Raw genomic sequence first — 27008 nt, 5'->3', positions numbered from 1 at the left:
GTGTTGTTAAAATCATTTCATCTAAGACATCGATATATATTCTGGTAGAGTTGGCTGAAAAATATTTGAATATCTTTCCATTGTTCTGTTCCACCGCTCTACCACGGAACTTTTCTCTTCGTTTTCTGTGGAATACAACTCGACTCCCAACGCCATTACATCTTTATTGTAAAACTCTTTTCCTTTATCGACCCACAATTTTTGGGGGCTGCCTTTCCTTTAATATTTTTTTGAAATGCTTCTGCAACCTAAAATCCGGTTTTACTCTTTAATGGAACAATCCAACCATATTTTGAAAATACATCTATAACTGTTAGCAAGTATTTTACACCATTATTAAACTTAGCAAAAGCGTGCATGTCTATTTAATCAGCAGCCAATATTTTATCAATGCCATGGGCAACGACTATTCTTTTTCTTAAACGTTCTACAACGGGTCTATGCAGTTCGTCTACGACCTGATCAGTCCATTTTAGTTCTTTAGCCACATTTTTTTCCCTTTTAACCTAACCCAAACATTGCCTTGGTAGATATTATTGGTTTTATTTTACTACGCTCAATTCTTTCACGGATCGTTGGGTCTTTAATAGCATCTATTTTTTCAAGCATAATTTTATCAGCTGCGTTTCTACTTGCTGTATCTGGAAATTGTTTACTCCAGTCTTTATAAGCACCAGTTGAAGTTAATCGTTCGTTTAAATTAGTTCCAGGTCCTGCAAAGTTTATTCCCTGGAATATGCATTTCACCGGGAAATTTAGCCCACGGAAGCTTTACTTTACTAGTTACCATATTTAACGACGAAACCAAGTCTCCTCCAGTTTTAGCATGCATTTTTACAAACTGTGTTTTAACACAACCGCAAACGACGCACTTTCCGCGAAGTAATGGTGTATTGTTTTTACTTACAACATTTTGCACATCATCTGTTTCAGTTTTGCTTTTGCACTTTACACAATACATTTATACCTGAAAAAGTAATTTATATTAAAAATGGCAGTTACAGATCTTTCGTGGAATGATGATATTTCAAAAAGATGCAACAGTAGACTTTTACCGAGATCAATACGAGGTCTTATTATTGGTAAAAGCGGATTCGGAAAAACTATACTATTGTTAAACCTTTAACTACGACCAGGATGGTTAGATTACAACAGCTTTTAAGTTTTGGGCAAGTCGCTATTTCAGCCGGAGTACAGCATTATTAAGAAAGCGTTTGAAGAAAAGCTGTCTAAAGAAGAGATTCTGAAATTGTTTGCCGAACAAGACTATATAATAGAGAATGACGTTTCACCAGCTCTTTTAGTTGAAGAAATGGCTAAATGTTTAGATAGGCCAGCTGATACTGAATGTAATTTTTTTGAAACGTCTGATGATGTACCTGCTCCTAGAGACTTGAGTAGCTCTAAAAAGAATTTAATGCTTTTTGACGACCTTCAGTTTGAAAAACAAAACATATGTGAAACTTATTACATAAGAGGACGCCACAGCAATGTAGACTGCTTTTATCTCGCACAAAACTACTTCAAACTTCCAAGACAAACAGTACGTGAAAATGCAAACTTTATTTGTTTGTTCCCACAGGACATGAAAAATATTAATCACATCCACAACGATCACGTTTCAACTGATATGCTAAACGAAGAATTTAGACATTTTTGTAAAGTAGCCTGGGATCGTCCTCATGGATTTGCTGTTATAGATCGTACTAGTAAAACAAATAATGGTAAGTAAAGATCGGGATTTGACTATTTTTACATACCTCACTAATATTATTTTCTATAGAAAAATGGAAACAAGAGTGCTCGAGGACATGTTATCAGAATTAAAACAAATTAGGATTAATACAAGTCCGAAGAATTCTTTTCACATTATATTGAAAGGAAATAGCTCTCGAATTTGTACTTCATTAAGTGCAACAATTCAACTAGATGTAGACAAAAAATACGAATTGGCCTTAGTTAATTTGGAGACCTACTATTCATTCCAAAAAAAGACTCTTTAAACAATAATTTTCGCTATAGTTCTGTCAACGAAGATGGTTTGATATAAATATTCCCGAAGGTTCATACGAAGTTGATGATATTAACGATTACGTCCAACGAATAATGATGGAAAAATCATTACAACTCTGTCTCGGACGAGTATGCTGTACCGCTAGAATCAAACGACAGCACACTTAAACAGTACTAAAAATAGCACCAAATTATAAAATAGACCTGACACCTGCAAACTCTATCAGAACGGTTTTGGGGTTTAATGCAGAAGTATACGAATCAGGATATCACGAGTCAGAAAATATTGTAAATATATTAGTAGCTTGAGAGTAATTTGTGATATAATTAACTCATCATATGTTAACAACTCGACTGACAATTCCATTTTTCCATTAGTCGGACCCGGGTATAAAATTATGGAAACACCAGTTAATTTGGTTTTTTTACCTGTTAATTTATCGACAATTTCGTCAATTGAGACAAAACTCACTGATTAAAACGGGAAACTTGTACATTTGCGTGGTGAAGATCTTTCGATAAGATTTCATATAAGAGAAAAGTAAAAATAAATTAAATCCTATATAAAATGAGTCGTTACGAGCATGTAAAAGTAAAGCGAAGGTCAGAGGACAAAAAAATTAAAAAACTATTCCAGCAGGAGAGGCAGTGTCTATCCGTTTATCACATAAGGATATATCCGGAGAAGATGAGTTGGCCCTCACTCAAGCACAGGTCAACAAAATAACAAAAGCGTACCAAAGTGGAAAAGGAGTGACGATTAAAATATAAAAAACACAAATAGAACACAATGCAAAAGTTGAAGGGGGATTTATTGGAGCTATTTTGCCGATGTTGGCAACCGCGGGTAAATTTCTTATGTCAAGCGTTTTACCAGGACTTGCAACCGGCTGACTAACCGGCGTAGGAGCCGCATCCGGTAGTAAAGTTGTTAACAAAATTAGTGGATCAGGTGTTATGTATTTAAAGAAAAACGGAAGAGGTTGTAAAGTAACACAAGCAGGTAAAGGATTGTATTTAGCTCCGTGGAAGAAAAGGTAGTTCGTTAGGAGAGGGGCTGTATCTTAAATCTGGAAAAGAAATGTACATGAGAACAGGAACAGGATTGCTACTTGGGCCAAATTCTCCATTTAGCAGTTTTCCAATATTAGGGATGCTTCTATAAAAATACATACATATATAAAAATGCAAAGATATAGTATGCCAATTCACAAGTTTATCCACAAGTCTAAACGATCACCACAGCGTCAGTTAAATGGTTGCCTCACGAGAATTTTGCACATCCTGCAGAACCACTGTTTGGTTAGTGGAACATTTTTGCGCAACAATCGCTCACTATTCAACCGAAAGCAGTACGGACTTTTGCATTAGGAATAGGTGAACAATTAAGAGACGGCGTTTGTTCTGTATCGCTCAGAAAAGTTTGAAGAAAAACAGATGTAGTTTACAAGATGGAACTATTGCTGAATCTGTTGACGACATAATTGTTCCAATTCAAAACAACTCAGACGCTGCAGTAGATATTGATGAAGGTGAATCTTTATGTTTTGTTACACATCAGTCGTTTTAAAAAATATTTTTTTAATAAAAAATGGAGTACAAAGATTCTAAATGCAACGCATACGATACGTATGCTAATGACACTAAACTATATCCATCTCTACCACCAATTGTCGTTCCGTCGGCTCCCGAACTGATTGGAGTTAAAGGAAGTGCTCAGTCATACAGACTTCAAAAGATTAACGAAATTCAGAAAGAAATTGCCGCAGAGAGAGAAAAGCGTGCAAACTTGTCTAAAACGTATCACAGAGCAATGAGAATTGTAGCAGGAGAAGACAACGCTCTTGTTGTTTCTTCAATGGTGTTAGGTGCTACGGGGATAGGAGTATTGAGTACAATCATTGCAGCGCCAGTTACAATAGCAATAGAAGGTGCTGCCTTAGGTTCAGGACTAGACGAGGAAACAAAACAGTCTCTTATTGCAAAAGGACGTGAAGATGCAATTTTATCGTTTCAAAACATGTTTAGTAAATAAAAGACGAACACCTCTCAATCAACGTATAACGTCAAAAATCACGTCAAAAATCACGTTGAAATTACGTTTAAAATGACGTAAAAAATTACGTCTCAAATCTCGTCAAAAAACATTATTATTTCTATTTAAAAATGTCGATTTTAAAGATAACAGATCCGGGAAATAGGGACTCCATGGTGCAGGAGTATCCTATGTTAAGTAATAAAATTCGCCAAGACTCTTTTAAAAAAGAGTTAAAAGAAGCAACGTCAAGTGCGATACAAGCACTGCCAGCAGGATAAGCAGCTACAACACCTAATGCCATTACTTTCCCTCAATACCCAAGCATACAAGCAGAAGAGGATAAAAGACCGAAAGAAACATTTATAGAACTAGGTTCAATAGCAACTGAATACTTAAGATCGATGACAGGCAAACAATTAACCGATAAAACATTTTGACTGTATGATAAAGGTGGCGCTTTTATATTTTAGATTCAGAGGTTAAACTATCTGGAGATGATATTATTGTTGGAGAAACAAATGAAATTTTATGCACACATAAAAGGTTTTTTAATCGAACTTGGTTCTAAGTTATTTAAAGACGCGGGGCGGATTGGAATTGTGCCAATAGGTTGCCTAATGTTGAATAACGCTCAGCCAATCGGGCGCCGGGGTCCGAGTCACTTGACCTAGCGCTTAGCGTCCTTTCGCAGACAAAGCAAAGCGCCCTTCTCTCAGTCTTAGAGAACGCTGTTAGCAGAAAGTTGCTAGAAAAATTATCGTACCACCATCCCGCCTCCGCTAAATACATGTATATATATATATATATATATATATATATATATATATATATATATATATATATATATATATATATATATAAACTTTTTTAAATTAAAAACATTTTAAAAATGAAAAAAAAAATTGTGAGTGTGTGTGTGTGGCAATACTCGAGTGTTTCGTGCGAATTCCTTTGTTCGGAATCTCAAGATGGCGGCGCCCATCAAGGCGCAATTGTTTGGACATTTGTTTGTTTCACGTTTGAAAGATTTCATTCGGTCTAAAGAACTTAATTACCGTCTGGGCCTACAACTCGGGTCAATGGTGCAGTTCAACGGTTTTCCTGGAGCTCGAGCTAGGTCATTAATCGGGAAAATGGAATTCGTTGCGGATTATTCTCCAGAGATTTTGGTCCTGCTCGTGGGTACTAACGATTTGTACGAGGACGTTTCGGTGTAATCCATCAAAGAACAAATTTGTGACATTGTGTATGAAGCAATATCAAATATTAAAGTACCAAAGGTCATTGTTTGCCAAGTACTTCATCGTTGCGAACCTACAATCAGGACTAGGTTTCCAGTGGATTTGCATTGGTTCAATGCCAGAATGGACAAGTTAAATTCATCATTGAACACAACACTTAAGACCCGCTTTCCCAACAAGGCTTTTCTATGGAGGATGAAGGGATTCTGGTCTCCGGAAACGAAGAGCAAGAATTTTGCGTCAGATGGCTGCCACCTTTCTGATGACGGGCAATTCAAGCTACTGTCGACTATCCGGGCAGCTATTATAGCTGCTCACCGTCATTCTCTCAAATAGAAGCTAAGTATTTTTTGCCTGTCGTTTTAAGGTGACGGATTGACCCTTGTTTATCATCGTTGTTTGCCACTGCTTATTAAATTGGGCGTCCTTGTCAATTATATTGATTTAAGGGCATAGGGGCAGATATTCCATTTTGTTTGCAAGTGGCTTTTATTTCTGGGAACTATGGTTTAGTAATTCCAATTGGTTGCTTATGGCTATCATTGTCGGGTCCTGCGGTGCAGATATTCCCATTTGTTTGCCAATGGCTATTATTTATGGGACCTGCGGTGCAGTTACCCCAATTTGTTTGCTTATGGCTATCATTTACGGAACCTGCGGTGCAGATATTCCGATTTGTTTGGCAGTGGCTATTATTTATGGTAAACTGCGGTGCAGATACCCCAATTTGTTTGCCTATGGCTATCATTTAGGGGACCTGCGGTGCAGTTATCCCCATTTGTTTGCCGGTGGCTATTATTAATGGGACCTGCGATGCAGTTACCCCTATTGTTTGCTTGCGGCTATCAGTATGGGGACCTGCGGTGCAGTTATCCCCATTTGTTTGCCGGTGGCTATTATTTATGGGACCTGCGGTGCAGTAACCCAAATGTGTTTGCTTGCGGTTATCATTTAGGGGACCTGCGGTGCAGATATCCCCATTTGTTTGCCAGTGGCTATTATTTATGGATCCTGCGGTGCAGAATCCCAATTTGTTTGCCAATGGCTATTATTTTTGGGGCCTGCGGTGCAGATATCCCAATTTGTTTGCAATGGTATTTAGGGGAGCTATGGTGCAGATTTCCCCTTTGTGTATGTCAGTATCTTAGTTAGGGGAGCTGCCATGCAGTAACACCCTATCATAAATAGTAAGGCCTTCAGTGTCTAGCCGTGCACACCACAGGCATGCCTTACTTGGTATCACGTCAGTTTATTAATGCAATTTCAATTAACTTCCAGATGCCTCGGAACAAACGAAAGCCGGCAACAGCTTTAAGCTGCTCTTGCTGCGAGGTATCCCCTTCTCCAGCTAAACAAGCGAAACCATCACCAATGCCGCGTACGCTGGATTCTCCCGCCTTACAGTTGGCGCACCAAGACATCCAGTCTACAGAGACAGCTGTCCCGGCGTCGTCCGCAGTTAATCCTGTAGTGAGAGCTAGTTCCCATGGAATAAACAGACTGCATGGACACACAGTGTCAACAGGTAATGTTGTGTCCTTTGTTCACGAGAGTTCGGGTGACGAATCTGACGATGCCACAACCGTTTCAGAAAGACGCTCATTGTAAGTGCGTTCCAAGGTGACAGCGGTCAACATTCCCTCTACTCAGTCACAGAGGCCACTTTTGGTCGACGATTCCGATTTTGACACAGAGCCCGAGTCGATGGATCCAGACATTACCCGTACTAACTTGATTACAGGTATTGGCACACCATATGTCGAACCGATAAGCAGTTCCATTTTAGATCAAATTAAGGCCCCTTTAAAAATTCAATATGGGCAAATAAGTTTGTTGACATGTCCTTACTACTTCTATCCCCATTTGCTTCTGATTCGGACTCATTCTCTCTGCAAGTATCAAAGGACTCACACATCTCTATCCAACCTTCGGTTAAAACTAAGAAAATCCTTTCAATTGAAATGTGGTCATCGGCCTTCATTCAGTACACAGCGGTGTACACTCATAAATCCCCTCTGCAAGCCCCTCAGCTGATGAAATATATGGAAATTGTACGGGACATCGCTCATCGCAAGTCAGGCCTCTCTTTTGCTTTTTACGATAATCAATTTCGTTAGGCTCGTGAAACACCCCCTTGCCCTGGGATAGACTACATACTGAGTTCTGGTTGATGGCAGTTACATTTCCATCAAACCATGTATCTACCCAGCCCTTTCGTTCCTCACGCACAGGAAATGATAGAAAAGAAACCGGAACAAAGAGGTTCCTTGAGAACACATCTTGGCATTTCAACAAGCTTTCGGGATGTAGATCTCACAAATGCTCCCTGCCACATGTCTGTGGGTACTGTCGTGGACCACACACAGCCATTAACTGTGGCCCGTCAGTCAAAGACTCCTCCTTCAAGAACCCCCCTAACCACACCCCTAAACCTAACAGTCAAACAAAATCTGGTAACACCAGATAAAATTGATAAGTTAGCCCCGTATCTTCAAGGTTACCCACTGGCACAATACCTAATACAAGGGTTTACAACTGGTTTCAAATTGGGTTGCACAGGTCCTCAAATGAACTCAATATGTCCGAACCTAAAATCATGCAAAGACCACCCATAACTAGTTTCTTCAAAATTGCAAAAGGAAATAGATAGCAATAGAATTAAAGGTCCTTTCATAGATCGACCCTTACAAAATCTTCGTTTGAGTCCAATCGGTTTGGTCCCTAAAAAAGAACCTGGTCAGTACAGACTAATTCGGAACCTCAGTTATCTTGAAGGAAATTCAGTCAACACATTTATTGACAGAAATTCGGCACATGTTAAATATGCATCTTTCGATGATGCCGTACAAACGGTTTTACAATTAGGTCGTGGGTCATTAATGGCGAAGACTGACATTGACTCAGCCTTTCGAATAATACCAGTGAATCCTGACGATTTTAATTTGTAAGGATTTTAATTTCAAGGTAAATACTATTACGACACTTGTTTAACTATGGGTAGTTCATCTGCGCCAGCCATCTTTGAGCGTTTTAGTTCAGCCATTCACTTTGTGTGTAACACATATTTGGGCATTGACCAAATGGTACACATATTAGATGATTTCCTAATTCTAGGCCCCCCAGTTTCACATATTTGCCAATAAAACTTATCTAAATTCTTGTCTTTTTGTGCTGAAGTAGGCATTCCTATTAAATTAGAGAAAACCTAGTCTGCTCGAACTGTGACTACATTCATGGGTTTGGAATTGGATAGTAACTTAATGGAAGCTAGACTTCCCCAAGAAAAAATAGATAAACTTAGAATCCTCCTTCATTCGGCCAAACGTACTATAACTTTGAAAAAACTATATAGTCCTTTACTCTGCTATGATATAGTTTCATTTTTTGGTTTGTTTCGCGCAGGAGAAGTTTCGCTGTCTAACACTGGTTTGAACATCATCTTACATAAAGAGGGTTTACAGTTAAACCATGATGGGGGTAAAGTATCTTCTGTTACAATCAAAACAAGGGCCTTTAAACATTCCGCATGACGTGCGGCAACAATTCCCCTGTGCAGGCAACAACCTCAAGTTATTTGTCCTGTTAGAGCTTTAGTAAAGTATCTAAGCAAGTCAACAGGTCATCAAGGTCCTCTATTCCACCACCCTGACGGTACTGCAATCACAACAGTAGACTTCCGTTCCATTCTATGGAAATCAGTTAAGGCAGCACACTTGGATTGAAAACAAGTACACCTGTCACTCACTCAAGATAGGAGGCGCCACGCACGCTCATCTTTCAAATATGCCGCACTCTCAAATTCGTCAACTAGGTCGTTGGCGCTCCAACGCGTACAAAAAATAAATAAGAGTTACACCTTTGGCCGTCTAAGGCATTGCTCCTTGCTCCCATGCATTCTGTCCAAGACATATGGTGTGCCGATCCTTATACATGTAAATAGTTTTTTCATTTATGCCTTACTGTGATGAAGTAGATGGCAAATTCATATGTTTATGTTCATGTTCTTGTTGGACAAAAGCCCCACTGTGATTAAGCAGGGGTCTACTTTTGTCCCAACAGGAGTTTCCTATGCTGTTTATGTTCATGTCCCTGTTGGACAAAAGCCCCACTGTGATTAAGCAGGGTTCTACTTTTGTTCCAACAGAAGTTTCATATGCTGTTTATGTTCATGTCTTTGTTGGACAAAATCCCCACTGTGATTAAGCAGGGGTCTACTTTTGTTCCTGCAAGAATTTCATATATGCTGTTCATGTTCAAGCCCTTGTTTGACAAAAGTCCCACTGTGATTAAGCAGGGGTCTACTTTTGTTCCAACAGGAGTTTCATATGCTGTTTATGTTCATGTCCTTGTTGGTCAAAAGCCCCACTGTGATTAAGCAGGGGTCTTCTTTTGTTCCAACAAGGAATTAATTTTCTTTCCCTGAACACCGGGTTTTGCACATTGTTGTTAAAGTTGTATAACAGCATTTTAATTATGTTCTGTTCACTAAAATCGGCGGTTACTTGCAGCGATTTCAATTTTATATTGTTATCTGCCGGCTATGTCGACTCTGTAGCATCACTGTGTTTGAGCAGAAGTCTGCGACGATTTAGTTGTAATAGCCATGTAAATATCATTGAAATGTTAATTCCACTGTTGTTTTAGTTTTTCATTGTAAGTCATTTCTTATCCGGTAAAAAAGGAACATGAACAATTACGTTATTCTGATAGCCTGTTAGCCATGTATATTTTGTATATAATTATTCATTCTCTTTAATCACTGTAGTCAATTTAGTAAATTTGTTCTATCAGAGTTTCGATCTGTTCTATCATGCTCTTAAGCTGAATACTTAATGCCACCGGGGGTTCCAGCTGGGCGGGCGTGAAACGTCGTTTCACGTTTGGCGGGTTTCTTGCTTGCCCAGCAGGGTAGAAGGGAACTTGTCATAAATCTATTGGATTAATTTAGATGTTTTGTTTAAGTTTATGACATTTTGCAATAAATGTCCTTTTCACTCAGACTGGTTTTCTGTACTTTCTTCGTTACTCCGTCCTAATCCCTTGGTGGTGATAAGTCGCTAGTTAAGTGGAAAGGCGATTCATAAATGAAATTTTATGCACACATAAAAGGTTTTATGAATCGAACTTGGTTCTAAGTTATGTAAAGACGCGGGGCGGATTGGAATTGTGCCAATAGGTTGCCTAATGTTGCATAACGCTCAGCCAATCGGGCGCCGGGGTCCGAGTCACGTGACCACGCGCTTAGCGTCCTTTCGCAGACAAAGCAAAGCGCCCTTCTCTCAGTCTTAGAGAACGCTGTTAGCAGAAAGTTGCTAGAAAAATTATCGTACCTCCATTTCGCCTCCGCTAAATACATTTATATATAAATAATTTTTTTTTTGCTCATTCATAATACCTTCTATGTGTGTTTTTGACTAATGCCTTTTACATTGTCATGCATATTGATGCAGTTGTAAATATGCCTTTTATTATGTACATTCAGGTATGCTTTGCCTTTATATGTAATAAGGCGGGTTTCTTGCTTGCCCAGCAGGGTAGAAAGGAACTTGTCATCAATCTATTGGATTAATTTAGATGTTGTGTTTAAGTTTATGACATTTTGCAATAAATGTCCTTTTCACTCAAAAAAAAAATTAAAATAAAAAAATAAATCTAATGGAACCCTAGGACTTTGGGAGCTAATAACATCGAAATATCCTGATTCCGATAAATATACTTCACATGACATTGAATCCTACAATACCATTTTATTAAACACCAATGCTATTGTGAATCCTGACACGGGTAAGGTTAAATCAAGTTCTGGAGAGAAGTACAGAAAAAATATTAAACCAATCTATGAAGCATATTTAAAACATAAAAAGGCTTAAAAAACAACTTCATTATTCAAGAAGAAAGGAGAAGGACTAGCGTTAATGCCTTCTGATCCAAACATACTCGTTGAAATGCTTATATTACGAGTTAATAGTTATAATGCAGGTAATACTGGAGTAAATACTGAAATCATAGACATAGCAGATGAACTGGTGAGACAAGCGGTAATAGACCAAGAATATTATAAACATTAATGTTACGTATTTAAAAAATGATTGTTAAACGAAGGTATATAAAAAACACGTTATCGGCGGTTCTGGAATGTTTGATACCGTCTAAAATTACTTTAAGCGAATGGTAGGATCAACGGCTGCGAAAACTGCTGCAAATGTCGCAAAAACGGTGGCATCAAAAGTGAGTAGCGCATCGAAACAGAAATAGGCAAAACGGCTATCGAAGCCGGAAAATCGGTTGTAAAATAAGTTGGTTTAAAAGCTATTGATGTTGGAAAAGATGTAGCTATAGCCAAAGCTAAAGCTTTGATTGATGGATATAATACACCAAAAAATCGAAATAACGCAAGAATCGTGGGACGCGTTAGCGTCTCTAATAAATATGGGTTCTAATAAAGCAACAAACATTAACAACTTGATTGCGGGTTCCGGCGTTGGGGTGAAGAAAGTTACTGCAAGGGCAAACGCAATATCAATTCAAGATCTTGTAAAAAGGTTGAACACAGGATCCGGTCTTCGTCTGGCTTTAGAATTGTTTTTCTTTTATATTTAAAATAGCAACAATGTCGAGCGAAATATTAAATTTTACGGAAGCTGCACCTATTGACGAATCCATTGAAAAATATGAGTTTAAGGCGTATGAGCCTGTAAATGGTACGAATTTAAATTCATCGGGCACCATAACTATCGATATCGGGTTGTATGATGTATTTGTTCATCCTGCGGAATCGTACCTACTGATTGAAGGTAGACTAATCAAAGTTAATGGGGATGCATACGCAGACGATGATGTAGTAACGTTAACAAACAATGGGCTTATGCATTTGTTATCTAATATTACGTATAAGCTATCCGATCAACAAGTAGAATCGTTGAATCATCCTGGACAGGCTACGACCATTATTGCTCAAGTATCCGGATGGGTTTTCAAAGGCGCAAGGACTCAATCAGCTTTGAACTCATTTGGTAAATAATACAGGCTTTGCTATCAGGCAGGCATACCTTATTCAGAAGCCTTACCCCAAGGGAACATTCTCGTTCGTTGTTCCGCTGAAACACATTTTCGGCTTTTGCGATGACTTTGACAAGAGTGTGTATGGATTTAAACATACGCTCGCACTTGTTAGAAAAACTGACAACGATGCCATCTTTAGACACAATGACGAAGAAGAGGGTAAAGTAAACCTTGATAAAATGCCATGGTTAATGCCTCATATTTTACCTGCAGATATGGAAAAAATCAGCTGTACACATCCACTCAGGCAAAGGTAACAGTACCCGTCGTTTTTAGTTCTAGACATTGTGAAAGTATTACAGTTCCACAGTCTACGTCGTTCAACTGGAAACTAATTGTTAGAACACCAACCGAAAAACCGCGATACATTTTGGTAGGATTCCAAACGGATCGCAAACATAATCAATCAAGAAATACATTATATAATTTTTTTAATTTTTTTTTTTAATCTGACAAGATCATTGTGAATATGCAACAAAACACACAAGTCCAGTATGCTTTCTTCCGACTTTATACAACTCATCATTTTTTATAACTATTCCTATGTTGTTCTTTTCTTTTCTCTCTAAAAAAATAATATATATTAGCATATCTTGTATAACATGTCTGAACTGTATTGCTTTGTACAATCACTATGTTGTATGATCATATACATGTTTAGATTGTAGGTATGATATTGAATTAAAAAAAAAAGAAATACATTGATATTCGATCATTGCAATTTAAATAACATATATGTGACTGTTAACAATCAGCGATACCCTGAGGCTGATTACAACTTATCTTTTCCAAACCAAAAGTTCTCACGAGCTTACTATGAAGCGGCCAGATTTAGCGAAAAGTTTATGGAATGGATCCGCTGATAACACTAAGTAACATTACACCGGCGGATTTCAAAGACCTGTTTCCTATTATGGTGTTTGATGTCAGCAAACAAAGTGAGCGGTTAAAATATGCATCGGTACAGATGCAAATCCAAACGACATTCCACCAGAATGTGCCAGCGGGAACAGAAGCGTACGCAGTTGTTATTTCCGACCAAATGATAAAATTTACCTCTGACGGATCTTAAATGTATATAGTAATGAAATAAAAAAAGTGAATTGACTTTAGTAATTTATTTACCATTTTAAAATAATGAATCGAAATGTAATAAGTTTGCGTGGTGTAGCGTCAACGGTCTGGCGCACGGCAAGGTATATGTGGTCCTCCATATGGTTTGATGATGATTGGAAATGTAGGGAATGGGAAATGGAAGGACAAATAATACTAGAAAAGAAACAAAATGAATATTTGGAATGGCTAGACGCGGGCAGGCCAATGGTAGAGAAAGATGAATATTTGGATTGGCTAGAAAAGAAAAAATGACTATTTGGAATGGCTAGAAAAGGAAAAAGAACACGCATACATATAGAAATGGTAAAGATGAATATTTTGTTTGGCTAGACAAGAAAAAAGATTAATATTTGGATTGGCTAGGAAAGAAAAAAGATTTCTATTTTGATAAGCAAGATTGGGCATTGGGCGATCGAATAGACCAAAATAAAGAAAAAAGAAAGTGGAAGAATGAGTCAGAAAATATTGTAAACATCCCTTATGAATGCAATGTGGCTGAATCAGCTTAAAAAATGAAAACAACTTAAAGTATTTTATTGTTAATATAAAAATGAGATACAAGAAGAAAGTGCTAATTAACATGTTAAAGGATATCAACATTACTACTACGACTAATCAGAGTATAATGGAGTTAATGTTGATTGCAAAGGAGAACGGATTAGATTGAAATCGAAAGGATATTGTTATTCCAGAACCTAATGCCGATGAACAAAGACCGCGAGGTAGGCTTGACAGTTTTCGCCAAAAGTAATTGTTAAATTAACGAATGTTGAAGCTGGAGAGGATACAACCTATAATTCAAAATACCACGCAATAAAAGCGCTTGGTTGTAATATAAGAAGAAAAACAGCGGACAAGTGGCAAATGGAATGAGGAATAAGGTAACGTTTTCATAAGCAAAACTATATTCTTATAAAAAAATTAAAAGACTTAAGTAATTTTTAATATAAATAAAATGAATACCAAAACTGTGAAAGAGATGAAAAAGGCCGCAAAGGATCAAAGTCTGCGCGGATATTTGAAGCTCACAAAAGCTGAGCTGATAGCGAGGCTGAGCGCTCGTAATGATGAAGATGATGATGTATGAGATGATGCAAGAGCTGATGATGTATGGGAAGATGCGAGGGGTGATGCAAGAGCTGAACCAACTCAAAAACCTACTATGATAAATAGGTTATTTAATTGGGCTGTTAGACCTGTAAAGACAGCTGTAAAAAAATAGCTATGATTGGATTAATATGCATACACCAGAGCCTGTAAAGAGAGCAATAAGCAAGAAGGCTGAGGCGTTTAAAGCAGAAGTCAGATTTATAATAAATATTACCATAAGAAGCCGCGAAGTAGTGAACGTGATATTGAAATAAGTGAAAGTGCTATAGTAATTAGAGAAAGTAAAATTGCACTTAGACGTTTTGCAAGACAATATGTTATTGATGGGGTTGAAAGAACTGATGCTCCAACATTTTAAGATATTGTTTGGCCTGAAGTTGTAAAGTTTATGAGCAAACATCGTCAAATAAAAATGAATCTAGTGCTCGTGTGTGAAATGGAGCAAGTAGATATAAAAAGTGGAGAAGTAATTAAAGACGATGTGCCGTTTATATCAAAAACTGAATTAGTATTGAAGGTACTGATGTAGACGAATTGTACAATAAAGAATCAGACAAGATTTATTTTGGAATCCATGTCCATGTTTCAAATGAAAGGAAGCAGTTGGAGACTAATGTCCGTCATTAGACTGGAAATTAACACCGTAACGTATAAGCCTTAAAAAAGTAAATCATACATTCCATTGCCGGGTAAGTTGGCTGCTAAAAAGGCAATTATTAACATGAAGAATGAAGATGACGAATGTTTCAAGTGGTGCGTCACGAGAGCATTAAATACAGTTTTTAAACATTCCGAAAGAATAACCGAACAATTAAAAGAACATGCAAAGTTGCTTCATTGGGATGGTATTGAGAAGCCAGTTGCAGTGAATGAAAATGTTATAAGTAAATTTGAAAGAAACAACAACTTGAGCATCAATATATTCGGTTATGATTTTAAAGAAAATGATATTTACCCACTAATTATCAGTAAAAACTAAAGTGAAAAGGTGATTGATTTGTTGTTGATTTCAGATGGAAAAACAAAGCATTATTGTTGGATAAGAAACTTTAACAGATTGTTAGCAGATCGAACCTAAACAGGTCACCACACTAGGCATTATTGTAAAAGGTGCTTAACAGGACATCGAACAGTTGAGGGTCTTCAAAGACACAAAGGATATTGTTCATTACACAGCACACAAAAATAGTAATGCCAGCAGAGGAAACCGCAGAGTATTTTAAGCATTACTGTAGATCAATGAGGGTTCCTTTTGTGATATATGCACACTTCGAATCGTTTATCAAGCCTATTAATTATTGTAAACCAAATCCAGCGACGTCGTTTACACACAAGTTCCAGAAGCATACGCCGAGCGCGTTTTCTTATCAAGTAGTATGTATGATGGATCAGTGTATACTCAAAGGCCTGTAGTGTATTCAGCTAAGAATCAAACAGATGATGTCGCGCAATTATTTGTTAACTCTGTTGAACAAACCACTAAGGATATTTACAATAAGTTCAATTTTCCGAGGAAATGATGTTCATGAAAGATGATAAAACTGAATACGATGCTGCAACCACATGTCATATATGCGAAGGTGCTGAAGGCAAGTTCCGATTAGAAGGCAACAATGATAGCTATACAAAGGTTCGCGATCATTGTCACTTGACTTGAAGGTTTAGAGGAGCAGCACATTCAAAGTGTAATTTAGGGTATGAAATTAAATTTATTCCTGTATTACTACACAATCTTTCTGGATATGACAGTCATCTATTTATTAAAAAGTTAAGTAATGGAGGACAAATTAGCTGCATTCCAAATAACTAGGAGAAGTATATTTCGTTCTGTAAGAAGATTGTTGTTGACACGTATACAAACAAAAAAGGAAAGGAAACACCTAGTTATCATGAAATAAGGTTTATCGATAGTTTTAGGTTTATGCAATCGAGTTTGGATGCTTTATCAGGAAATCTTACCGATGATCAGTTTCGTGAATTGGCTAAGGTCTATAGCGGTGATGAGTTTACACTCTTGAAACAAAAGTGAATCTTTCCATATGATTATGTGAGTTCTGTTGAAAAACTCGAAGAAACATCACTACCCCCAAAGAAAGCTTTCTACTCAATGCTCACGGGAAAAGCTATTAGTAATGATGATTATGAATTTGCAAACAAAGCATGGACGGCTTTTGGCTATAAAACAATAAAAGACTTAAACTCTACATAAAGAGTGATGTCTTGCTGCCAGCCGACGTTTTCGAAAACTTCAGAGATGCTAGAAATAAATATTATAAACTAGATCCAACATGGTATTATACAGCGCCAGGACTATTTATGGATGCGTGTCTTAAGTTGACAAAGGTAAAACTTGAGCTTATAAACGATTATGACGTGTTGCTAATGTTAAGGCAAGGTATTCGAGGTGGGGTTAGTACAATTTCAATGCGTCTTGGTATTGGAAACAATAAGTATATGGGTGATGATTATGATGAAAGCAAAGACTCATCGTTTATAATTTATCTGGATGCTAACAATCTCTACGGGTGCGCGATGAGTAAGCCACTTCCAACAGGGGGTTTAAGTGGATGAATGAAAATGAGCTTAACAGAAGGACAGGAGTGTATTTTAGAAGTTGACTTGGAATATCCTGAAGAATTACATGATCTTCATAATGATTATCCACTAGCCCCTAAAAACATTATACCTGAGAGATAAAAAGTTAAAAAGCTTATTCCAAACTTGAACAACAAAACCAAGTAGGTAGTACATTATGAAAACTTGCAGCAGTACGAAAAGCTAGGGCTCAGAGTTACCAACATGCATAGAGGAATTAAGTTTGATTATAGTCCTTGGTTGAAAACATATATCGACTTGAACCCTGAATTGCGAACAGCTGCAACTAACAACTTTGAAAAAGACTTCTTAAAGTTGATGAACAACAGTGTGTTTGGAAAAACAATGGAGAACACCGAGAATCGTGTTGATATCCGATTGGTTAATAATCATACACAAGCGGAAAAGCTCGCTGCAAAAGTTAATTATAACGCTGTACTATATTTGATGAAAATTTAACAGCTATACATATGAGAAGAACCAAATTATGTTATAACAAACCCATTTATCTTGGAATGTCTATTCTAGACTTAAGCAAGACAATAGTTTACGAGTTCCACAATAACTACATCAAAGCTAAATATGGAAAAAGGGCGAAGCTATTGTCTACGGACACAGACAGTCTTGTCTACGAAATTAAAACTAAAGATTTTTATGCAGACATTTCAAACGATGTTGAAAGACTGTTTGATACGAATGGGTATCCAAAAGATCATCCCTCCGGAATTAAAACTGGTGTAAACAAGATGTGTTTGTGAAACACAATTTCCCCCTATATGACGTTTGACCTTGAAGGATGGCCTTGACCTTGACCCTTCACCACTCAAAGTGTGCAGCTCCTTGAGATACACACGCATTTCAAATATAAAATTGCTAGCTTCAATATTGCAGAAGTGACATTACATAAGCAATTTTGACCCATATATTTGACCTTGAAGGATTACCTTGACCTTGACCTTTCACCACTCAAAATGTGCAGCTCCATGAGAAACACATGCATGCCAAATATCAAGTTGCTATCTTCAATATTGCAAAAGTATTCATAAAATAAGCGATTTGGGACACATATATTTGACCTCTGACCTTGAAGGATGACCTTGACCTTTCACCACTCAAAATGTGCAGCGCCATGAGATACACATGCATGCCGAATATCACGTTGCTTTCTTCAATATTGCAAAAGTATTCATAAAATAAGCGATTTGGGCCACATATATTTGACCTCTGACCTTGAAGGATGACCTTGACCTTGACTTTTCACCACTCAAAATGTGCAGCTCCATGAGATACACATGCATGCCGAATATGAAGTTGCTATCTTCAATATTGCAAAAGTATTCATAAAATGAGCTATTTTGGCCACATATATTTGACCTCTGACCTTGAAGGATGACCTTGACCTTGACCTTTCACCACTCAAAATGTGCAGCTTCATGAGATACACATGCATGCCAAATATGAAGTTGCTATCTTCAATATAGCAAACGTTATTGCAAAATGTTAAAGTTGGCGCAAACCAACAGACCAAACAACCAACTAACCAACAGACCAACCAACCAACAGACAGGGCAAAAACAATATGTCCCCCACTACTATAGTGGGGGACATAACAAAAAGGTTCTAGGAATGTTCAAAATGAGGCAGCTGGAAAACAAATAGAGGAATTTGTAGGACTCCGAGCTAAACTGTATTCGTGTAAAATGTATGAAGGGAAGGAAAACAAAAAGTGTAAGGGGGTAAAAAAGAGCGTTGTTGAAAACACCATTACACACAACGATTATAAGAATGCGCTGTTTTCTCGCCAAGAATTGCTAAGGTCAATGAACGTTATCAGATCATACGCGCATGAAATGTATACTGTAACGGTTAAGAAAGTAGCTCTAAGCGCAAATGATGATAAACGTATTATACAAAAAGACGGTATTCACACATTGGCTTATGGAAATAAACTCCTAAGAAAAAAACACAAAACGATAGCACTATATAAAATGAGTTTTTATACCGAAAAGTATATAAATGTTGAAGGAGTTGTATTACCAAACGAACCTCTATCCAATTTTCAGTTGATAGATGCTACTAAAAAGTTAAAAATTAAAAACTTTAGGGGTGTCTATGTTCGCGATGAACTTCCGAAAAGCCCTAACAATGTAGAATGTGGAATTCTAAATGTATGCGACTCGCGATGAAATGGTACACACTTAACTGCTTGGATCAAAAACGGTCATGAAAAACTGTACTTTGACAGTTATGGGTTAGCACCGCCAGTTGAACTCGTTTGCTATACAAGGAATCATGTGTATTATAATAGCGAAAGAGTACAGACGGATGGTGAGGTTTTTGCGGACACCTTTGTCTTTACATTCTTAAACAATGTGCGAGCGAAAGCTTTCAACATGTAATAAACTCATTATATTTAAAAAATGTGTATATAAAAATGTCTGTAAACATATTTGGTAAAACAAACGTCGGATCGTCGCATAGAGTGATTTCAGGAGGTGTCACATTATCACAAGCCATTAATACGTTCTTAAGACGAGATGATAAAAATGCCGCTGCTGAAAATATTAACATGGATTCTCACAATCTAATCAATGTATTGAATCCTGCTAATGCTTAAGACGCTGCAACAAAAATTACGTTGATAATCGAACAGTTTCAAAGTCTGGAGATACTATGACTGGTGATTTAAACATGGGTGGTAGGATGGCTAAAGGATTACCAGTTAATTATCCTACATTGTACAGTTGAAATGAAGCTACCAGTTGGTCTCAAGTCACTAGTTTAGTGAATGAAGCAACTTCTAATAATAAACAGTATATAGATGACCAAGATGCTGTTACTAAATATCATGCTAATAATTTAACTAAAAATGTTATTCGGGTTATGTTCCAATTTTGGAGGAGAATATTAGTAGAACTGGATTTGTAACAACTGCAAGTTCAGTTACTGATGATAAATTTAGAGCTTACGGTGCATTTAAACGATGATGGGTCTAATGGAAGCTGGGCTACACCTTCAAAAACTGGTTGGCTTCAGATTAAATGTCCTGAACCCGTGACAATTTGGAGAGTGGCGTTAAAAGCTAGAGCTATAGATGGTAAAAATATAACTGGATGGACTATTACTGGAAGCCATCAGGAAAAAGAATTTGAACCACTGTTGACATCTACAACATAATTGTTTGGATCTGCTAATGCTCCTTCGTTTTTCGATATTTCAACTTCTAAAGCATACCAGTATTATAAACTCAATATAACAGCAAGTTCTTGAGCCGGAGATCTTGGAGTTCAAGTTACGCAGTTGTATGTTTTATCAACCTGAGTTAAGAGTATCAAACTCTAATATAAAAAATGAGATTGAATCCGTTTTTTCTAGAACGTAGAAAGCGCGAAAATGATAAGGAAAATAAGAGGTATTTGGAACTTCTTGGTTTTGGAAAATGTGGTATGATTATTGACAAAGACGATGGAACGTCTACCTTATTAAAATTTAATAAAACGTTTAAAATACCACAAGCGTACAGCGTCCAACTGAACTTAATCAAATGCTCTGGACTCAAAATGATGAGTTTGAAAAGATGGAAGCAACCATTAAAGAGTCAATAAAATAGTGGAACAACGTAAAACAAGGGACAAAATTTCACAAAACCAGGTTTTCGTTGTGAAAAAAAAATCTGAAAATTAACCCCCTTTGTAAGTTTGTTTTTAAAAAAAATCTATTTTTAGTCGTGGCGACCTTGACATTGGAGATATTGACGTGATTCTTTCGTGCGACACACCGTCCCATGATGGTGAACAAATGTGCCAAATGATTTTAAAATCTCACAATGAATGACATAGTTATGGCCAGGACAAGCTCATTTGTGGCCATTTTTGACCTTTGAACTCAAAGTGTGACCTTGACCTTGGAGATATCGACATAATTATTTCGCGCGACACACCGTCCAATGATGGTGAACAAATGTGCCAAATGATTTTAAAATCTGACAATGAACGACATAGTTATGGCCCGGACAAGCTTGTTCCGCCAGCCCGCCAGCCCGCCAGCCAGCCCGCCAGCCAGCCAGCCAGCCAGCCCGCCCGCATTCGCCAATCTAATAACCAGTTTTTTCCTTCGGAAAACCTGGTTAAAAACGGGATCAACTTAGGTTGATTGACAAATACGTATTAAAATTAAAGTGTGATATGGAGGAAAAAAATATCGCAATGGTGCTATTACCACGGCATTCTTACTCGGAATGATCAAACCAAACGACATTGTTTACCAAGACTTTGAAATTAAACATATAAAAGGAGAATATTTTGCAAAGGCCTAAACGTTCAAAAGTCCTCCAGCCGCCCCATCACGATAATAAGAAAATTGAATTTTCATGGTTAAGGTTTTATTCGAAAGTTTTAATACTTGTTTTAAATTTATGGTTAAGGAAATACCATAAATTTATAAAATTGTGGTTACTTTATGTTGACATGAAAGGAAAACTGCTTTAGTTTATTTCTTTACAAGAGGGAAACGAAAGGGAAACGACCGGGAAACGACAGTGGGCAAGCCGCGCATTTTTTATACTACTAAAGAGGTTCCTAACAGCTGTTGTTGGTTGGATAACAGCTGTACCGACTTTAACGGTGAAATGTTCAGTTCTTATGCGTTTTGGTACAAATTTAATATAATATAATATAATATAAATATAATATAAATATAACACTTCTGCTTTTTCGGCATTAAAGGGGCCTTTTCACAGATTTGGCATGTTTTGTTTGTCATTAAATGCTTTATATTGATAAATGTAAACATTAAATTTTAAAAGCTCCAGTAAAAAATCAAAAATAAAATTTAAAAAAGGGAAAAAAAGTAGCCCGCAGCAGGGCTCGAAACAGTGACCCACGGAATCCTGAAGCAAAAACGCTTTAGCCAACTGAGCTATCCTGCCAAGCACACATAAGCTGCGTGTTTTATACGTTATATAAGCAATCTTCGTAGTTTCACAAATTTAAACGACAACAACAGAACTCTCCAAATTATTCAATCGTTTCGCGTTGCAACGCTTTATAATGTTTAGGTTTTTAAATCGTCAAAAGATGCATATGATGGCTATATTAGACCATGGCAAATGTTCAGTAATACTGTTTCCTCAAAAATATCACAACTTAACCGAAAATTTGCGAATCTGAAACAACCTTTTTCAATTTTGTCAATTTACCAAACCGTGAAAAGATCCCTTTAATGTTTAGTAAGTTGTTATTCATTCACAGCACAATATCATTTAGACACTATTCAATTCGTTGCCGCGCGTCGTCGCTGGTAACGTTTACTCGTATTTTTTTTGTTGAATCAAAAGTGCGTCTACGTGTCGTAAGAACATATAAAAGTAAGCTAATATCGAACAAGGTGTGTGTACATGAAGAAGTTTTCTATTGCACAGCAGATAATGATGTGCGATTGAAAAAACAACAACTTTTATTTAATTTATTTCCTGGTTATTCTAATGTTTGCTCTCTGTAATTTACAAATAATTAAAATGCGCGTTTATGCACTGTTTATATAATCGTATAATATAAATTTATGGCATAAAATATTTCAAAGATTCTGTAATTGAATCTTTGATTTTCGTTAATTCATTTAGTTATGAGTGAACGAAAAACACACAATACTATATATGCATTGAAATCTTCCTTTAAAAATGTATTACCTTTTCTAGTGGACATTGTTTATCAGGCGGTGGAGGTGATAGGCACGAGGAGGATAGACATGTCTGGAAATGTAGGCAATTCAAAAAGATGCTTATCACACCATTAAAGTCTGATTCATGGACCGAGCAAACGCTGCTATATCCGTCTGGAGGGAGGAAGCATTTTCCTATTTCCCAATAGTCGTGTGCCCAGTTTTCCGCACGAGTGTTTCTCCAGGACGGCCCACTGTATCTGTGCTGTGATATAATATTCTGTTTTACGTTATCACATGTTGAGCACGGCTGTGGTTTCTGTGATTTGTGAAAAGAACAATAATTCCGTTTCGCCTTTTTACAATATGGCTTTGTGGGACATGATATGAGTTTTTCAATCGGACAGTTTCCACAACCCCTACCTACAACGGCGTGTACATTCTGTAATTGTTTGTCAAGAAAGTTAGTAAGTCCTTGCTTCGCCACATTGAGTGCAAGGGCCGCCTTGAACCAATTAGTTGTCTCCTTGTCAGTGAAGAGGTTGGTGTTGGAGGCCATCATGCTATAATAACATGCACCGTTCAGTTGTGCGGTCGTTGATGGACATCTATAAACACGACATCATTTCCCTTATACGTAAGATTCCAGTGTTCAAAATTGAGTATATGATATGCTCGTTTCAGTGGTTTTCATTCGTCATCTACAAGAAAATAAGTTCATGTACAAAACTCACGAAGTGGGTTTAGTTAAAACCCGTCTAACATTAAGTGTTTATACATATGTTATAGATTTATAAGCATACATTTTATCTATTTATTAAGATATAAGGCTGACTGTATAAATATAAGCTTATCTCCAACGAAATCCTGTATTAATGACATTAGGATTATGTCGCCGAGATGTGCATCTTTTGATATCACATATAATAAAATATCTTCATTTGCAATTCTTAGAAACCCATGCTGGTTTGAGACTAATCGATCAATTAGAAACCTTTTGTTGTGGTATTTCAAAACAAGAAAAACACAAAAATTATCTGAAGGATGCACCAAATGCAACGGAACTTGAATTTGAAAGTTAATTTACAGTTCGCGGCTATTTGTTTTCCGGCAGACTTTGTGTTAGAACGATGATTTTCACTATTTAAACATTCGCTAGTTCCATAAGTCTGAGTTTGCTTTTGTAAAATTATATAATCGCTCATATTAAATTTTAATAAAAAATATGTATTGGTCCAGTAATTTCGTTAAAAATTAGTCGGAAAATGTTAACGTTTTTTACGTCAACGTGTATATTTCAAAATGTTTGTGAGTGCTCGTATGAGTTGTTTTGTAAAACTTATTTTAATTGCTAGTATGTAAACACCAGTACTAAAATGTATTTTAACAGTTCAAAATTGCGAAAGGCTGACAATGATGTGAAATAGTAATTTGATGAAATATGGGAGTTCAAATGATGCATCACATTTTGAATATTGAGGAATGCTCTTGTTGTTTACCACGTGTTCGACATATACTGTGATCTGTCTTAAAAACATTTTTGAGACTTTGAATATGTCTGAATCTATATTGAATAATTATTTTATCTTAATTGGCGTATGCAACTATGGTTTGAGAAACAGAGCTTTAGATTGTTATCAAACGTATATCGCTTTTAAATAACTCGAACATTTTCAATAGAACATGAAAAGAAATGTCAGCGATCATAAGGCAATCATGAGTGAATAAGCACATAGGCTCGCATAGCTGTTTCACACAAAGGAACGTGAAATTTGATCATGCCAGTGGGAACCCAAGCAGATAAGTTGGGAGAGACATTACGCCTTCTATTCATTGTGACTCGTCTCTCCATTGAATTATTTTCAGCCAAATTGTGACACAGGCTTAAAAGAACATATATTACATCTATTGAAGTGTTCAAAATATCAATGAAGGAATTTTTCGTGTGTGTTTTATGTGAAAATAAGCCACTGAAGTATTTAACACGATATGAAATTATGAACGAGCATAAAACAACTATAAGTCTTCAGTCGTAATAATGATAATGTTAATAATAATAATAATGATAATACTTACAATAATAAAAATGATTATAATTATAAAAATAATAATGATAATAATAATAATAATATTATAATAATAATGATGATGATGATGATAATAATAATAATAATGATAATAATAATCATGATAATGATGATAATAATACTACTAATAATGATACTAATAATGATTATGATAATGATAATTATAATAACAATGATAATAATAACGATAATAAAAAAATAAAATAATAATAATAAAATAAAAATAAAATAATAATAATAATTAAAAATAATAATAAAAATAATAATATTATTATTATTATTGTCACTATTTTTAAAAATAATAATCATCATAAGAATCATCAGAATAAGAATCATATAGATTAAAATATGAATAAGAAAAAGAATAATAAACAAAGAAGAAGAAGAAGAAGATGATGATGATGATGAGGAGGAGAAGGACGACGACGACGATGATGATGATGATGATGTTTTGCGACTTTTGGACTTTGACTTACACATAGTTTCAGGGGCAAGAATCCCAGACTTGACAGTAACACTATCTTCAGGCTATCAACTTTAACAAGGTTGCAAAAATTTAATTGATTTATTCTTATTACCAATTAAAATTACCTTATAATGAATGAGTTATTATGAAGCGATTGACATTATCCAAAAAGAGTTTACGCAATATGAATATTTAAAAACATCCGGAAAATACTCGCTAACCGGTAGCCTTTTACACGATATATCCATTTATTCTACCTATTAGAAACATCAAATAATAACAATGTACTCACGCAGTTCGTTGCATTTGAGTATCCATTCACTACAACATTGTATTCATGTAACTATGATGAACTATACCTCTACAACCATGGCAATCGTGATACATCGGCTATCTCGGATTCCTCCGTAAGATAGGCCTCGTGGCTAACGGTCGCCATATTGCCTTGTATAACTACTTTACTACCCAAAAGGTTGTCAGTCTATTGTTATGAGGCTGTATACGATGCGCGTTGAACTAGCGCCAAACTTTTTACCGAAACTTTGATATTAAGAGCACTATTAACGTTCATTTGTGTTGCGTTTTGACCTATTATCCAAGTGATTTACTTTTCCATTATTATTTAATCACCCTATCATCCAATTTTTAAGATGAAATTACGGTGTTTACAAAATCAACCAAACCGAAAGTGAAACTGGATGCATCACGTTTCGCGATGTAAACATTAAATATTTGTTCAGTTTGAGGAAGTGAATCGATAATAGACGTTGGAATATGTATGCAATACAGACTATCATTGCCGATTGTAGTACTGGCTAAAAAATACCTTTTATGACAGGTCATGTATAGAACGTTAATCAAATAGTGACCATAAATCACTACAAATGTCTGCGTTGTTCATTAATATAATTAATGCACGTTTCTGATCTAATTGCCTGTATCTAGTTGTAATTACCATGATATTGATAAAAAATAAACGTTTTTTTCATAAATTAACATTACATGTTTTATTTTTATCATTTAGGGAATAAATAATTGTATCATTATCATCATTAAATATTCTGAAAATAATCTAAATTATCATGATTACTTCAAAGTAGAATTTTTAAATTTTAATCATTATTTTTAATGAATTTCCACATTTGCTTGATTCAAAATAAAATGTATTAATAAGGGTTTCAGTTGTTAGTTTTAACCCATTTTTAGTTCGATTAAATTTAAATTACTAACTACGTACATGTATGTGAAATGCTCTTGAGTTCGTTTCCTGGGCCTAGAACCAGTACTTGGGTGTCTCTTTGAGATTTCTTAAGAATGCTCCCACACTGGGGATCAAACCAGTGACCTCCAGATCATTAGGTGGTCACCACATCCATTACACATCAGCGACCTTTAATAACTTTAGTATTGCAGCATTATATAATATAATGTTGCTACATATTTTTGGAAAATGATTAATGTGCAGTACTAAATAAATCTAAATGCATACAATTTTAATTGTGTATAGTGTGTGATTATTAGTTACAAATTCCCTTTTTACAGGTATACTGGATTATGAAAGACTGATAAACATAAAATTGACAACTCATCTCCCCAACGATACTACATGTAAGTGTGGCTCA

The 27008-nt window shown here is 36.2% G+C and overlaps 1 protein-coding gene across 1 annotated transcript in view; it reads right to left on the bottom strand.

Annotated features, from left to right (window-relative positions):
* LOC127876335 (uncharacterized) overlaps positions 1-25726 on the bottom strand; it is a 46786-nt gene extending 21060 nt beyond the window's left edge. Inside the window, exons 1-2 of the mRNA XM_052421441.1 lie at positions 25679-25726; positions 22862-23534 (exon numbers count right to left, since the gene is read on the bottom strand). Coding sequence (XP_052277401.1) covers positions 22862-23395 — 534 coding nt within the window. The 5' untranslated portion in view covers positions 23396-23534; positions 25679-25726. The remainder of the gene's footprint in view (positions 1-22861; positions 23535-25678) is intronic.
* Between the last annotated feature and the right edge of the window lie 1282 nt (positions 25727-27008).

This window comes from Dreissena polymorpha, chromosome 4 (assembly GCF_020536995.1).
Source record: "Dreissena polymorpha isolate Duluth1 chromosome 4, UMN_Dpol_1.0, whole genome shotgun sequence".
NCBI classification, from domain to species: Eukaryota; Metazoa; Mollusca; class Bivalvia; order Myida; family Dreissenidae; genus Dreissena; species Dreissena polymorpha.
The sequence above is the reverse complement of the archived record's forward strand: the minus strand, read 5'-3'. Positions and strand labels throughout refer to the sequence as shown.